Source organism: Myotis davidii, unplaced genomic scaffold (genome assembly GCF_000327345.1).
Source record: "Myotis davidii unplaced genomic scaffold, ASM32734v1 scaffold6, whole genome shotgun sequence".
Classification (NCBI taxonomy): Eukaryota; Metazoa; Chordata; class Mammalia; order Chiroptera; family Vespertilionidae; genus Myotis; species Myotis davidii.
This window is the reverse complement of record NW_006383011.1, coordinates 5,783,004-5,797,605: the sequence shown is the minus strand read 5'-3', so window position 1 is coordinate 5,797,605 and position 14,602 is coordinate 5,783,004. Positions and strand designations below refer to the sequence as shown.

The following is a 14,602-nucleotide window of genomic DNA, read 5'->3' as shown; positions in this document are numbered from 1 at the left end:
GTACCTTTAGTCTCTGACTCTGTAACCTTTACAGACAACCAGACACACTCATCAACAGACTGAATCACCACACAGACTTTCCAAGGACATAAAAGTCTTTGACACTACACCTGTCTGGTGAAACAGAAAGGCTTTGTGATGCAGTCGGGTGACATGGTTCTATCCTCTGTGAGGTGGAAATGACAAGGCATGGCATTGGGGGTCATTAGGTACTAATGACCTAGATATAGGGAAGGGTCATCTCCTCGTACTTGTGAGTTTTAGACCATGTTGAATCCTACTTTTTTCCTATGGGATTTGATGTATCCTTTATATACCTATGGCTCCATCTTTATTATTGTCCTAATGATCTGGCAAGTGAAAAGGAGTTACCATGGATTAAGGTTAGAACCTAGAAGGAGCTGCTGTCAGGTAGGGAAATACTGACTATGATTAAACTATGCCTCGGATAAGAAGCTTTTAAGACCTCAGAGTCTCTCCTTTTACCCTCCTCACCCATTACTATACCACACATTTATTTACTTTAATATGGTACTTTTCTTCTCAGAGACTAGAATAACTCCTTACCAGACTATCCTGGCAATGGATTCTAATGGAAAAATCAAGAACCTTTCTATCAACCTTGGATGGAGACCTAGATTAAATGAAATCTATATCCCTAGATCTTAGAAAACTCCCCAGTCTTATGAAGGATTCTTTCCATTAGTGTTCCATTAAGGTACTTGTTGGCTATTAGATCTACACACCCTTTAATTTGTTCCACTCTTCTTTTTTTTTCATGCTAACACATAAAGGCAATATTAGATGAAAGTCTATGTGTTTTCACAGAAATCCTGGTGAAGCCCCCAGCTTGTTTGCATACATCATTTTTTAAAAAATAATTCTTTATTGTTGAAAGTATTACATATGTCCTCTTTTTTCCCCCATTGATCCTCTCCACCCTTCCCTCCCTTCCTCCTCTCCCCAAGCCTTCAGCATCCTATTATCTGTGTCCAAGGGTTATGCATATATACATACAAGGTCTTTGGTTGATTACCTCCCACCCACCCTCTCTTCCCCGCCTTCCCTTTGAGATTCCACACACTGTTTCATGCTTTGAGTATGGAAGAGCCTTGAAATGAATCAGAAGCAAACAGAGAAGGGCAATGTTGGGGTGAAAAGGATGGAGATAGAAATGAAAGAAAATAAAAATATAGACATATAAATAGAAAGGGATTAGTAAACATATATTAGATTTATCTCATTTTGGACATAATGAAAAGTGTCTCAGTTTCACACTTTAACTTTTTTGTCTTTAAGCGTCATCGAAAGCTCAGACAAAGGACTATAGATGCAGCAACAAGAGGTAAAGTCCTAGTCTTTTCTCTGCCTTCCCTCCACTGTGGGCAAGGTTCCCATGGATTTTGTCCTCCTTTGATCTCTGGTACCAGGGACATGTACTCTAACCACTAAAGGTGCCAATTCTCCAAGTCAACAAATTCTCCTAATAACTTTCTTAGGTGGGAAATCAGAGCTTGGGAATGTTCCAGAATCATCCATTTTACCCCAAGGAATGAAGAATGAGAAAGTGGGGCAGAAGCGCTTAACTGAGTAATTTACTACTTTTATGAACCAGTGGAAGTCCCTTCATCTCTCAGTCTTCTATTCATTAAACTAGAGGCCTGGTACATGAAAATTCATACACTGGAGTGGGGTCCCTCAGCCCAGCCTGTCCCCTCTCACAGTGTGGGAGCCCTCAGGGGCAAGAGGCGACCTGGAGATCAGGGCAAGGCGACGCCCCATCACACCTCTGCTGCTGCCACTGCCGGCAGTGCAAGCCTTGGCCGGCCCTGTTTACCTGCTCCTTGAGCTGGCCCTGGGTGGCTGGGCAGGTGCCATCTGAGGCTTGCCACACACCTGCTGCCCCGGCAGGGCTGAGGGGACTGGACGCCACTATCTTGTGGCTGTGGGTACTGCCATCTTTGAGGGTATGGCAGTCAATTAGCATATTCCCTCCTTATTGGCTGTTGGCACCACCATCTTTGCGATGGTGTGAGGGTCAATTAGCATAGTCCCTCTTTATTAGATAGGATAGGCACTTGAAGATCCTGCCTCACAGTGTGATTGTGAAGCTCCAATGAGATTAGGTCTTGGACAACTCATCATAATTGGTTAAGTTGTATGCAGATGTGCCTTAGTGAGTTGACTGTTGGGATTTCCAACCTTCTCTTATTTAAAGGCCTTCATTTGAATGCCCTATAGGATGCCCCATCAATCCTTTCCCATTCCATGTAACACTGTCTCCTGGTTTCTTTTTCCTTTTATTTTTTGTCTCCTGGTATCTCAGCTAGAAAACATTCCTTCAAAGAAGATGAGAAGCCATGGGAGCTGCTCTCTGTCATGAAAAGGTGATTACTTGCTCTTTGTAGTCTTCCAACTCCAGCCTGAACTGTGATGATTTCTCTACTTGGCCTGGGACAGGGATGAAAAAAGGGATGTTGACTGGGAGGGAGTCAGATACAGTGGAGGCTGGAGCACTGGTTGAGAGGGTTGCAAGGACAAGGAAGGTTCAGACCTCTCAGGAGAGAAGAGTCTCCTACTTCTGCTCTGGGCTAAGCTCACAGTGCTTCTGGAATTCAGAATTCGACTTGTACTTAATTTATAAAAAGCTCTGCATGGGTTGGCACTCAGCTACAAGATAGTTACTCAGTCAAGAGAATGGATAAATAAGTGCATACATAAGTCATCACTCTCATATTCTTATAGCTACACCCTTTCAAGGGCAGACCCCTGGACCCTGATGACATTACCTCCTCTGGTTCTGTCTTCAGGGAGCCCAGTTCCTGAGACAGCCCCCATCCAGGAGCCAATTATCTCCTATTCTTCTTAAAATCTCTAGAGAAAGGGATTGGCTAGATATAGCAACTCATCAGAGTCCCTAGAATACAGAGTTTCCACAAGTAACTTATTTTCCAGAGTCTGGAAATATTAAATACCAGTCTGTGGCCTTTTTAACCCAAATGAGACTGACTCCAGGTTCTACTTGGTGATGTTCCAGATGATGCCCCATCAGCTAAGCATTGGCTCCCCCATCTGCCATATTTCCTTCTCCTGGTCAACTTCCCCATCTGGGTCAGCTGAGAACTCACCCCACCTCCCAGTTGTTCATGGCCCTGTGTTCTCTTGAATGGTCTGAGACCTTGCCTTAAGGCCCCAGACCCTCAGTTCAGCACACTATAACCTTCCAAATGGCATTTTCCTATGAAGAAAAGTTTAGGAGTAAACACTAGAGTCAGGGAGAGGCCCCAGGGTGTACAGGACGAGGAAGGACAGGACCAATCTTCAGGTCACAACTTCCAAAGAGGAAGATGTCACTCCATCATTAACAGTAACCATGTTTTCTCTTCCAGCCACAGCTGGCTTCCTCGGGAGGGAAGTGTGCGGAGCCTCCTCTGTGCCGATACCAACTGCCAAATCTGCAATGCCATGGTGCTGGAGATCCAGCAGATGCTTGTGGGTGAGAACAGCCCGGACTCTGCCACTTCACCAGGACCATTAGAGGGCTCCCCTTGCCTAGAGATTCTGTCCAAGTCCAACATGTCTTTTGAGCAGAGTCTGGAGCATCATTCCATGCACCCGAAAGAGCTTTCCTTTCTTTCTGCAGCCCCTTCAGTGTCACAATGTATGGACCAGAAATCCTTAACCTGGTCAGCTGCACAGTCAGTCAGTTCAGAGAGCATCAAAGATTGTGAGGCTGAACAGTCCCGGCTAGAGCAGGCATCTCAAGTGCAAGAAACTCCAGTGGATTCAGGGACTATAGTTTCTTCAAGGTTTGAGGAGCCTAGGAATACAGTGAACCAGCAGAACCTATTGAAGAGCAATCTCAACCTTGTGTATGGGAGCCAAGGTCAGCCACCCTTGCATCCCCAGCTCCCTATGCTGATCCTGAACCAAGAAATCACTACCCTGACACATTCTGTGGCCTTGCCTATGGCCACTGTCCTCCCTACCCACCTGCCATTCTCCAGTCCTGAAGTCCTGTGGCTTCTTGAGGTACATGTAAAAAAATGGATGCATTTCCAGAGGTGGGGGCTGCCTAGACGTGTAGAGAAGTCTCTGAAGCAGTTTATGCCAGACCTACCATTGTTTTACCAACTTGTAAACAACCAACCCGTTTCTGTCTTCCAAAATGATATTGCTAAATTCTCTGTAGAGAAATTTGCAACCATTTCTTATCAGACCTGGGGTTCATATGTGGCTGGCCAGGCTACCCAGGCATTCTGGGTTTCTGAATGGTCCGTTATAAACCCAGTACAAAGACACCACTACCAGCAAAGCCCAAACCATGTGGTGCCTCTAGCCTTCCCGTCTCCACCTGGTAGAGACATAAGTAGCCTCTACCTATTTCCCAGACAACAGGCTAATGACTCAGTGGGCCACTTACAGCAGAAATACACCCAACTGTTCTGTGGCTTACCTTCCCTGCACAGTGAGTCTCTGGCTGACACCTCCCTGGGCTCTCAAGATCACTCCACACATGGGAGCATGTCCAAGCTCTCCTTGGAGGATCCTTTTCTCTTCAAGGAGCTGTCCTTCCTTCCTCTGTTGCCTAGAACTCCACCCCAGTCAGCCCCACCCTCTTCCTCATCTTCCTCAAATTGGGTCATGCCATCTGATCATCAACCAACTCAGATCCATGTCCCGTTTCTGACTCTGGCTGAGTGTGAAGCCTTAGAGTGGCACCTGCTGCAGAGGCGGCTCCAGCATCAGTGGGGTTTGCCAGCTGTTCTGCAAAGAGCTCAGCACACCCAGAATCCTGTGCAATATAAGTCCTGTGGCACAGCCCAGTCTCCTCGGACTGTGAAAACTTCCCGGCCAGGAAAGCGCATTTCTGTTCGTACAAGGGAGCATGCCCGGAGGCTGCTGGACTTCCACCTCCAGAGGCAGCTGATTCACCATCGCTGGGGCCTGCCCCAGATGATCCAGCAGTCCTTCCAGTTGCTCCTGGCCCCCACTCACCAGCAGACTCCATCCTGGAGCAGCACAGCCCTAGCCAATGTGAGTGTTGCCCAACACTCAGCCCTAGAGGCTACTGGTGCTGATGACCCTTTCTCACCCTCTAAGGACCCAGTGTCAGTCCTCATGCCACACTTATTTGACCAGGTCAAGGCAATACTGAAGAGCCACATCAACTCCAAATGTGGGCAGATTCATGAGGGTAAGGTCCCTGCCCATGTGTCCAGGTCTTGTGAGTGCCTAATTCCTGGGGGCCTCAAAGTGGCTCCCTTCACCTGCATCCCAGAAAGCAAGCTCTTGGAACTGCAGGCAGCGACCGACCCTGACCTACAACAGAAAGTTAGGCCCTGGCTGCCAACAGTCCTTGATCAGCAGCAACAGACCACCCCAGATACTGTCACTGAGCCTCGTAAGCTAACTCAAGCCCTGTCCAAGGAAGTCCTTGAGAAACTGGAGATGATTTTACGGCACAAGTATCTGGCCTTCTTATCAGGGCTGAATCCTCTTTATTACGTGGCTCCCTCCGAGGCCACGGCCCCAGCGATCACTACTCATGCTGCCACCACAGAGGTGGTGCCTGAGGCTGTCAAAATCTTAAGAGAACCTCTGACTCAGATGACCTCACTTGAAGAGCAGTGTCTAGGTCGTGAGCCATTTTTTCATGATACCAAAGAGACTTGTGAAGACATTGCAGGTGATTTTCAGTCTGAAGTGCAAGTGGAAGGAATGATTGAGATGGAGCCTCTAGAAAGGCAGACAGAGTCTGCTCAGCCCTACTTACTCAAGAGGCCCATCTTGGCCAAACTAAATTTCCATCTGAGAAGGAAGGTCTTAGAGATACAATGGGGAATCCCCACAAAGGCAAGGGAGTCCAGGGAACAAACTGGAGCAACCCCAGAGAACACATCGACACAGGAGCCTCTTGGGAGTCTAAACAACCAAGGAAAAACATGCCTCCGGGAACTGTCCATCCCACCAGACATCCCCTGTGCCCCACATCCAGAGTGGCTCTCCCTTAAGGAACAGTTGTCCACTGAGTTAAAGGCAGTGCAGCAGAGCCAGAAGCAACCTAGTTCCAGAGCAGCACCCCATGGTTCGGCCCATGGGCCCTGCAAGATGACTCAACCCTGTAGAGACATGACAGAGGGCCCAGTGCTCTGTGTTCAGCTGGAGACCAGTGTGAACCACCCCAGCCTGGAGGAGTCCCAGATCTCTGAGTCCCAAAGCCCTGGCAAGAGCAAGTACTCAGCCCCAGACCCCATGCCGACTGAAAAGAAAGAGGACCCAAGGAAACCCAAATCGTCAGGAAGACGTAGAGAAGGAGGTGCAGGGTTTGTGCTCTTCTCAACAAGAGAAAAACGCCAACCTGCTGGAGCCCAGAGGCTAGAAAGGATGCTTCTGAACAGGACACCCCAAAGCCCCTGGCTACGGAGACATGGCGTTCACCTTGATGCTCTCTGTCAACACAGTTCCCAGCATCGCCCTCAGCTTAAGCCCCCAGTCCTCCTTCCAGGAATCCCTGGAGGGAAGGAATCTAAGAAGAATGACCTGCAAGACAGTCGAACCAGTCTCAATGTCAGCCTGAAGGGAGCAAGGATTCCTAAGAATGCCCAGCCTGTCGGGCCCCAGGCGTCACAGGCCCAGCCTGTCCAGGCCCAACTCAGTCCGCATAAGCCATTACAGGGCCCAACTTGGCAAGGTCAGGAATTGCAGGGGCAGGTGATGCCAGCCCATACTCAGAAGAGGCCCAGCCTTCCAGAATCAGACTTGAGATATAAGATGAAATCCTTTCTGCAGTGTATCAACCTCAAGGCAAAAGGCAAAGAGCACAAGGAATCCATGTTTTTGACAGCTGTGAACATGGCCAACACCAGAAAAGAAAGTGTAGCAAAGAGGCTGGCTCCAGCCAAAAGTCCCACGAGCAAACTAAGAGAAGAAGATAAGAGGGGACCCCAAAACCCCATCTCCCCCATACTGAGAAACAAATGGGCCTGGTCTCCTTGGAAGGCTCCCATCGCCCAAACAGTAAACTCAGGCACCGCTCCTGCTCCCATCAACTCCAGTCTTCCTCAGGCTTAGGCCAACCCCGCCACTGCCCTGGCACTCTCCTCAAGTGCCTTGTTCCACCCAACCAGGACCCCACCCCAATTCTCAATTCTCACCTCAGAGGGAAATGTTGGCCTGCTCAGGAAGACCCAGCACAATCAAAGGACTTTGTAGGCTCCCCCAGGTCTGCATCCCTTAAATGAATAGCTACTGTCTTTTTCATTAATGTGCAGTGGGGCAGCACTCCACCCAAAGTACAGTCTGTATCTCTAAGCAAAGAATTGTCTGTCTGTTCCTTCCCTCCAGTGTGGCGTGTTAAGGGAAGGGATGAGGGAAGCTAAAATGTCCCCTATCTAGGTTTATTCTTCTAAGATTTTCTAGGTAAGGAGCTTTAACCCACATTTATGTGGGGTCAGCATTCTACACAACTCCTCCCAACCCCTCCCTGGACAGTGAGTAAAGGGACTTGGGTAGAAAAGGAAGACCCTCATTTAAGGTGCATTGAAGGTAAAGGTCCGACTTGAAATCCAGCATGGCTTCCCATGGTTTCCTTGAGCCCAGAGGAGCAATGGACATGAGGATAGTACTGACAAGAAGGAGTGGCCAGGAATCCCACAGGCAAAATTCACTGGTGACTTCTATACATGGCCCTCTCTGGAGAGGAGCTTTTTAGAAAAGTGTCACAGTGATCCAACCTTGAGAAGGTGCTTTGTGTTTATCAAAAGCATGTAGCTAATGTGATGGAATGTCCAAAGCAAATGATAGAATCTCCCCCTTTCTGCTCCCTCTTGGTTATTGGTTAGATCTTTCTGGAGCTCAGCTGGGAGGCTGCTGTAACTGTCTTGCCTATATCCCACCTCCACTGCCTGTTATCTTTATGGAGTGAGTCCTGCAATGAAGATCCCAGTAGGATACGGAGAGGGGCTTGTTTCCCACCCCCAAGGACAGGCAGGGGGAAGGCAGGGAGGGGAGCATATAGACAGAGGTCTGAGTATTTGGGATAGAAACTGACATGTTCTGACCAGGCCATGTAACGGAACAAAGCCAATTTGATTTGAACTCACGAGAACCTAGAGCCAGGAAGCCAACCAAGGCCCAAGTGCTTTGCCGGGAATTAATTAAATCTGAGCTTCCATCTGCTTGCCAATGGTGTTATAACGTGAGTTCTGGGAAAGAACCACAAACCGAAGGGGTTTTCTAACTGTCTGGGCTTGTCAAGTTACCACCAGCAGCTTGTACTTGGCCCTACTGCTGTCTCATTTCTACATCACCTACACCTCGGATTCTGCTCCACTTTCTTCTTTTCCACCAACTTTGCCTCCTTGGGGGAAAAATCATAGGAGATAGATGATAGATAGATAGATAGATAGATAGGTAGATAGATGGAGGGGGAGAAGGAGGTAAAGCAAATTCAAATCAGTCATTTGAGTGGTTTCTCCTATTTTTCAGAAACTCAGAAACAAGGGTGTTTTGGAAAGAAGCTTGTCAAGCACTGGCTGGATTTCAGGACTATTTCCAGTAAAACAGAAGGCCTGGCTGTTTGTACAGAGTTAGATGTGCCCCAACCCCCTTTCCTCTCTCCTGCATACACACATGAAGTTAAAGATTTTGAACGATCCTACTACTTGGTTTGTTACTCACTCTCATCTTGAGTCCAAGCATATTTTTGTGTTTGTTTGTTTTCAATAATGTAATAAGCACTGGAGAATCCATCCCCAGCACATGTATGAGAACTTGACAGTAACTCACAACATATCTAAGTCCAGTAGGTCAAGGCCACTGACTATGTTGGTTAGTTTATATTTCTTCTTTTGCCTCATGACTTATGAAGAATTGAGAGGGATATAATAAAATATCTACTACAATGGCAGCTCTATTATTTTGTACCAGTAATTTGTGCTAATTATGGTTTATATATTTTATTGTTGTTGTATTAGATTGCCCACCCCTGTACTAGAGGCTCAGTGCACAAGATTTGTGCATTAGGCGGCGGGGGGGGCCTCCCTCAGCCCGGCCTGCACCCTCTTGCAGTCTGGGACCCCTTGGGGGATGTCTGCCTGCCAGCTTAGGCCTGATCCCCCGCAGGCAGACATCCCTCTCACCATCCAGGGCTCTCACAGTCTGGGACCTCTCACTCCTTACCACCTGCCTGCAGTGGAGGCAGAGAGGCTCCTGTCACCGCCACTGTGCTCACCAGCCATGAGCCCAGCTTCTGGCTGAGCAGCACTCCCCCTGTGGGAGCGCATTGACCACCAGGGGGCAGCTCCTGCATTGAGCATCTGCCCCCTGGTGGTCAGTGCACATCGTAGTGACCTGTCATTCCGCTATTCGGTCAATTTGCATATTAGGCTTTTATTATATAGGATTCTCTATATATTTCTGTATATTTATACTTTTCATAATAATTATAAAAAGTATTTTTAATACCTAGCATTTGTGAGGGTTTGAGGAAATGACCATTCCATACATATTGTTGGTTGGATTGAAATTTGGTATAAGCTTTAGAGAGGACAATTTAGAATATATAAATTTTGTTTTAAAATATACATATCCTTTGTCATAGTAATCCCATCAGTAAGAATGTATTCAATGAGTCATGACACAAGCATAGAGGATGTATCTACTAGTACTAGTATGAGAAGTTTATTATAGCATTATTAACAATATAAACAAATCTGAGACAAGGAAAATGGTTGAATACATTTTGACAATATAGTACATATTATCTGTGACAAAGAATACCATGTCACTGTTAAAAAGAACAAAGTAGGTGCATAGTTACTGTATTGGTTTGCTATTACTGCCATAAGAAAGTATCACAGACTGGGTGGGTAACTTCCAGTGGTCACCAACCTTTCGGACCTCACAGACCACTGGTTAGCAACTGCTGGAAACAACTGAAATTTATTTTCTCATGGTTCTGGAAGCTAGAATTCTGAGACAAGTACTTCATGCCATTCCCTTCTGGCCTGTACAGTTTCTGATGAGAAATTTGGTGTCAGCCTTATGAGAGCTCCTTTTAGGTAACAGTTTGCTTTTCTCTTGCTCCCTTTAAGATTCTCTTTTTGTCTTTAATTTTTGGCATTTTAATTATGATGTGTTTGGGCATGGGCCTGTTTGGATTCTTCTTGCTTGGGGTTCTCTGTGCCTCTTGAATTTGTGTGACTTTTTCCTTTACCAGGTTAGGGAAGTTTTCTGCCATTATTTCTTCAAACAGATGCTCTATCTCTTTCTCCCTTTCTGCCTCTTCTGGAACAGCTGCTATTCTAATTCTGTTACGTTTCACATTGTCCCACAGCTTCCTTAAGCTGTCCTCCTGGTTTTTAAATTGTTTTTTCTTTTTGGTTGTCTTGTTGAGTGATTTTTTTCAGCCCTGTCTTCTAATTCACTGATTCGATCCTCAGCTTCCCCTAATCTTCTGTGTATTCCTTTCAATGTGTTTTTTATTTGTGCTATGTCATTCTTTATTTTCTACTGTTCTTTTTTCATAGTTACTATATCTTTTCTCATGCTGTTGAGCATCTTTACCATCATTACACTGAACTCTGCTTCATATAAATTTCTTTTTTAAAATATATTTTTATTAATTTCAGAGAGGAACAGAGAGGGAGAGAGAGATAGAAACATCAATGATGAGAGAGAATCATTGACTGGCTGCCTCCTGCACAACCCCCACTGGAGATCGAGCCTATAACCTTAGCATGTGCCCTTGACTGGAATCGAATCCGGGACCCCCTAGTCCACAGGCCAACAGTCTATCCATTAAGCCAAACTGGCCAGGGCCATATAAATTTCTTATCTCTGCTTCCTTTATCTCTTCTTCTGAAGAATTCTCTTGTTCTTTCATTTGGGGGTTGTTTTTTTGTCTTCTCATTTTGGCTGTCTGTTTAGGTTTGTATTAGGTAGGCCCTCTATGCATCTCAATTTCTAGTGCAGGACAGTATCAGTGTTTCTGACTAATTAGATCAGGCAAAGACTCAAAGCCTCCAGAGACTGATTCTGCCTACTGACTGATAGGATTCCAACTTGAATTGTCCCCAGGTATTCATTCTCAGGAGTGAGAGTGTTTTTCAACAGGGTGGGGCAGTTACTTCTGCCTGGAGGCTAATTGTTATTTTCAGTGTCTTACGTGGCCTAAGGGCAAGATGTTTCTCAATAGGGTGGGTCAACTGTCTTCCCCCCAGGAAAGGCAAATATCTATGTGGAAAACATCTCTTCTGCTATGTGAGGGAATGACTCAGCACAGGAAATGTGGGGGGTGTCTGCCTTCTGATCTCCAACCCCTGAGTCCCTAAACCTGGCTTCAGCTCACACAGCTCCAGTCCACTCTGCCCTTCCTCTGCCACAGCACAAGGTGGGTGGCTCCAGAGGGAAATTTTGTGTATTGGCCCTTTAAGAGGGTGCCTGAATTTCTAGTCATCACTCCCTGGCAGACAGCAACTCTGCTGTTTTTCACAGTTAGATGTTATGTGGGTATCCTTCTGAGTTCTGGTGCTCTCTGCTGGGGGGACCAGCTTGGGGATTAGATCCCAGAGTTCTCAGTGGCAACCCCCCACAGTTGAGATATCTCTCTGGGACCTCAGTTGCTGTCTGTGGGTGCCCAGCCAGTCCTTTTGCTCCTCTGGCCCTCCCACCAGTCTCTATGTGGTCTCCACTTTCAGTCCTCGGATATCAGGGTTCTCTCCAGCAAATCTTTCATTGATTATTCAGGAAGTTTTTCTGTATTTTAATTGTAATTCCATGTTTCTGGGAGCATGTCCGTGCAGCATCCACTTACTCTGCCACCATTTTTAATCTCCCCAAATTTCCTCTTCTTATAAGGTCACCAGACTTATTGGAATAGGAAACACACTAATGACCTTTTTAAAAATAATTTATTTCTTTAAAGATCCTATCTCCAAATACAGCCAACTTTTGAGGTACAGGGTGTTACGACTTCAACATGTAAAATTCAGGGGGACACAATTCAGCCCAATGGCAACATTTGCTGCCATTGAAAGATGTCCATGATTTTTAGGCTAAAAAAAAATCAAGGAGCAGAACAACATGTATGGTATGATCCCTTCTCCCCCCTTTTTAAATTACAAAAACAATCAAAACAAGCACCCTGGTACATGTTTACATGCAGTTTGGGGTATATTGAAAACATTCCAGAAAGATAGATATCCAATTATTAATAACAGTTCCCTGAGGAATAAAACTATGAAAGAAAGGGAGGGACAGATTTCTACTCTTTTTTTTTTTTTTTTACAAGCATGGGTTATTTTTGTACTTGGAAAATTGTAGCTTAAAAAAATATAGCTAGAATGTTGACGACCCCCCCCCCTCAAAAGTAAAATGTTATTCCTTGAAAATGTCCTTATTGAAATGGAGTTAGGGACTGGCATTCAACCCCAGGTAGATTCACAAAGAGAAAAAAATTGGAAGAAAAACAACTAAACACAACACCTTAGCACCATCTTAAACATTGGGGAGGGAGAGACACGGGATGGCCAAGATTGTCTTTGTCTGCCAGCTCAGAAGAATGAGGGGCTCAGGGTAAAAAAAATTGTTAGAAAATAAAGTTATATTTCTTGTGTGTCTGAGTTTTGAGAATCATGCAGTTATACACACTCTTCTCCTTTAATTCTCTTGTAATCCTATTGTTTTGATTTTACAGTTGAGTAAAGAGTTTTTAAATAGTTTTTACTGATTTCAGAGATGAAGGGAGAGGGGGAGATAGAAACATTAATGATGAGAGAGAGTAATCTCTTGGCTGCCTCCTGCATGCCCTCCTACTGGGGATTGAGCCTGTAACCCGGGCATGTGCCCTTGATGGGAATTGAACCTGGGACCCTTCAGTCCACAGGCCGATGCTCTGTCCACTGAGCCAAACCAGCCAGGGCGGAAAGAGCTTTTTAAGGTTAATTAAAAGGTCACATAACTAGTACTAGCAAAACTATAACTCACATTTGAGTCTCCCTCACCCTGAAGTATGTGCTAGCTAGCTACTACTCTCTGCTCCTTGGAATAGGTTTTGCCTCCTCCCTACCACCTGCATCCAATCTCTACTCCAAATCTTGCTAATTTAGGCAGCATCCCTTCCTCTGGGAAGGCACTATTGAGCACCCCTCCCCCCCAAGTTTAAGTGGCCCTCTCTATGCCTCCCTAAGTTCCCTGACCCCATCTGTATCACAGACAACGTGGAGTCTAAGGAACTCTCTGTATGATTTTTCACCTCTACCAGACTGTGAGCTCTTGAGGGAAGCAATTAAGTATCACCCCTGCCGGACACATTGTAGTAGGTGCTTTAGTTCTGCAACAGTAGAATATTATTTATATTTGATTGTTTCCTCACTAAACTCTGAACTTCATGAAGTTAAACAACACGTCTGGTTTTATGCACCATGAAATCACTGGAGCCTAAAACATTGCTTGGCACAGACTAGGCTTTCAATAAATATTTTTCAATACGTGAGTAATTCTATAAGTAGTCTCTCTTTACTGTGTCTGAGTCACACCCCGAGGGGGAAAAAATAGCAGCTTCCTGACATCCTTTTTCTTGTAATGATTTAGTATTTTACATGATTTCCACGCTTCAACATTTTAAAATTCGTCATTATTTTCCCGTTTTCATCCTCACACTCACATGGGACATGATCGCCACTATTTGAAAGAATAAGATTTTTCGTCTGCCTTACATTTATCCTATTCAAACTGCGAGCGATTCCTCTCAACCTCCCTCATGAGGCGAGTGGGAGTGGGACTTGGAGCTGAACAATTAACCTGCAATTTACCAGCTTGCTTTTCCCTGGGATAATTGCAAAGTTACACGTTCCTGGGCGTGACCCTCTCACGACAGAATCGCAACAAGTGGATTGATGACGTTTGACTACCACTAAAGATGTGGAATACTAGGAGGGTTAAAACAGTATGTGCTAGGCAAGGTTCTGATCTTTTAAAAAATATACGCTACAGGCTCTCATTAGAAGAACAAGAAAAATATGTTCCAAATTACTTTCCAGGCAATTTGCCTGGATTAACAGTCCCACAGACAAAGAGGAGGACCAAACGCTCTCTCCCACCGACGTCCGCGGCCTGAGCCCCTGCCCCTGTGGGCGGGGCCAACGGAGCCTCCCGCGCCCCCAAGGAGGAGGGGGCGGGGCCAGGGCCCGCGGAGCCTCCCGCGACCCCAGGAGAAGGGGGCGGGGCAGGCTTCCAGGGGCGGGGCCTCGCGGACGAGGGGCAGGCTGGGAAGCGCCGCCATGTTGGCGGCGTCCGCGCTGTATTGTCATAAATAGAGCCGGTTATGTAGTGTTTTCACTATTCGGTTGGCTGCCTCGGCCGTGGTGAGTGAGAGAGTGTGCGAGCGAGCGAGCGACAGGCGACCAGAGGAAAACCGACAAGAGGAGGGGAAGGAGCCAGAACGGGACTCCGGAGCGGGGGACACTCGCCGGTGAGGGAGGCGCAGGAAGCGATGAAAGAAACGTCTGCGTAAGTAGTTGGGGGGACGGCGGTTGGGGGTGAGGCGGCGAGGGGTGGGCTGAGGTGGTCGGCCCGGAACTCCGGGTGCTCTGCCGGG

General features: G+C 46.4%; 2 protein-coding genes across 8 annotated transcripts in view; both read left to right on the top strand.

The window, feature by feature from the left end:
* The first annotated feature begins 267 nt into the window (after positions 1-267).
* LOC102773897 (protein FAM205A-like) lies at positions 268-7,240 on the top strand. Its single transcript, XM_015557853.1, is given in 6 exon segments — positions 268-411; positions 1,300-1,345; positions 2,327-2,387; positions 3,390-6,907; positions 7,003-7,092; positions 7,095-7,240. Coding segments are annotated over 6 exon segments (4,005 nt in total).
* Positions 7,241-14,259: 7,019 nt separating this feature from the next.
* PAPOLG (poly(A) polymerase gamma) overlaps positions 14,260-14,602 on the top strand; it is a 41,234-nt gene continuing 40,891 nt past the window's right edge. For all 7 annotated transcript variants that reach the window (XR_001512289.1, XR_001512290.1, XR_001512291.1 and 4 more), the window contains exon 1: positions 14,260-14,514. Coding sequence is in view for 4 of the 7 variants with exons in the window: in XM_006778572.2 (XP_006778635.2) it covers positions 14,498-14,514 (17 nt within the window). In the remaining 3 variants the exon portion in view is untranslated. The remainder of the gene's footprint in view (positions 14,515-14,602) is intronic.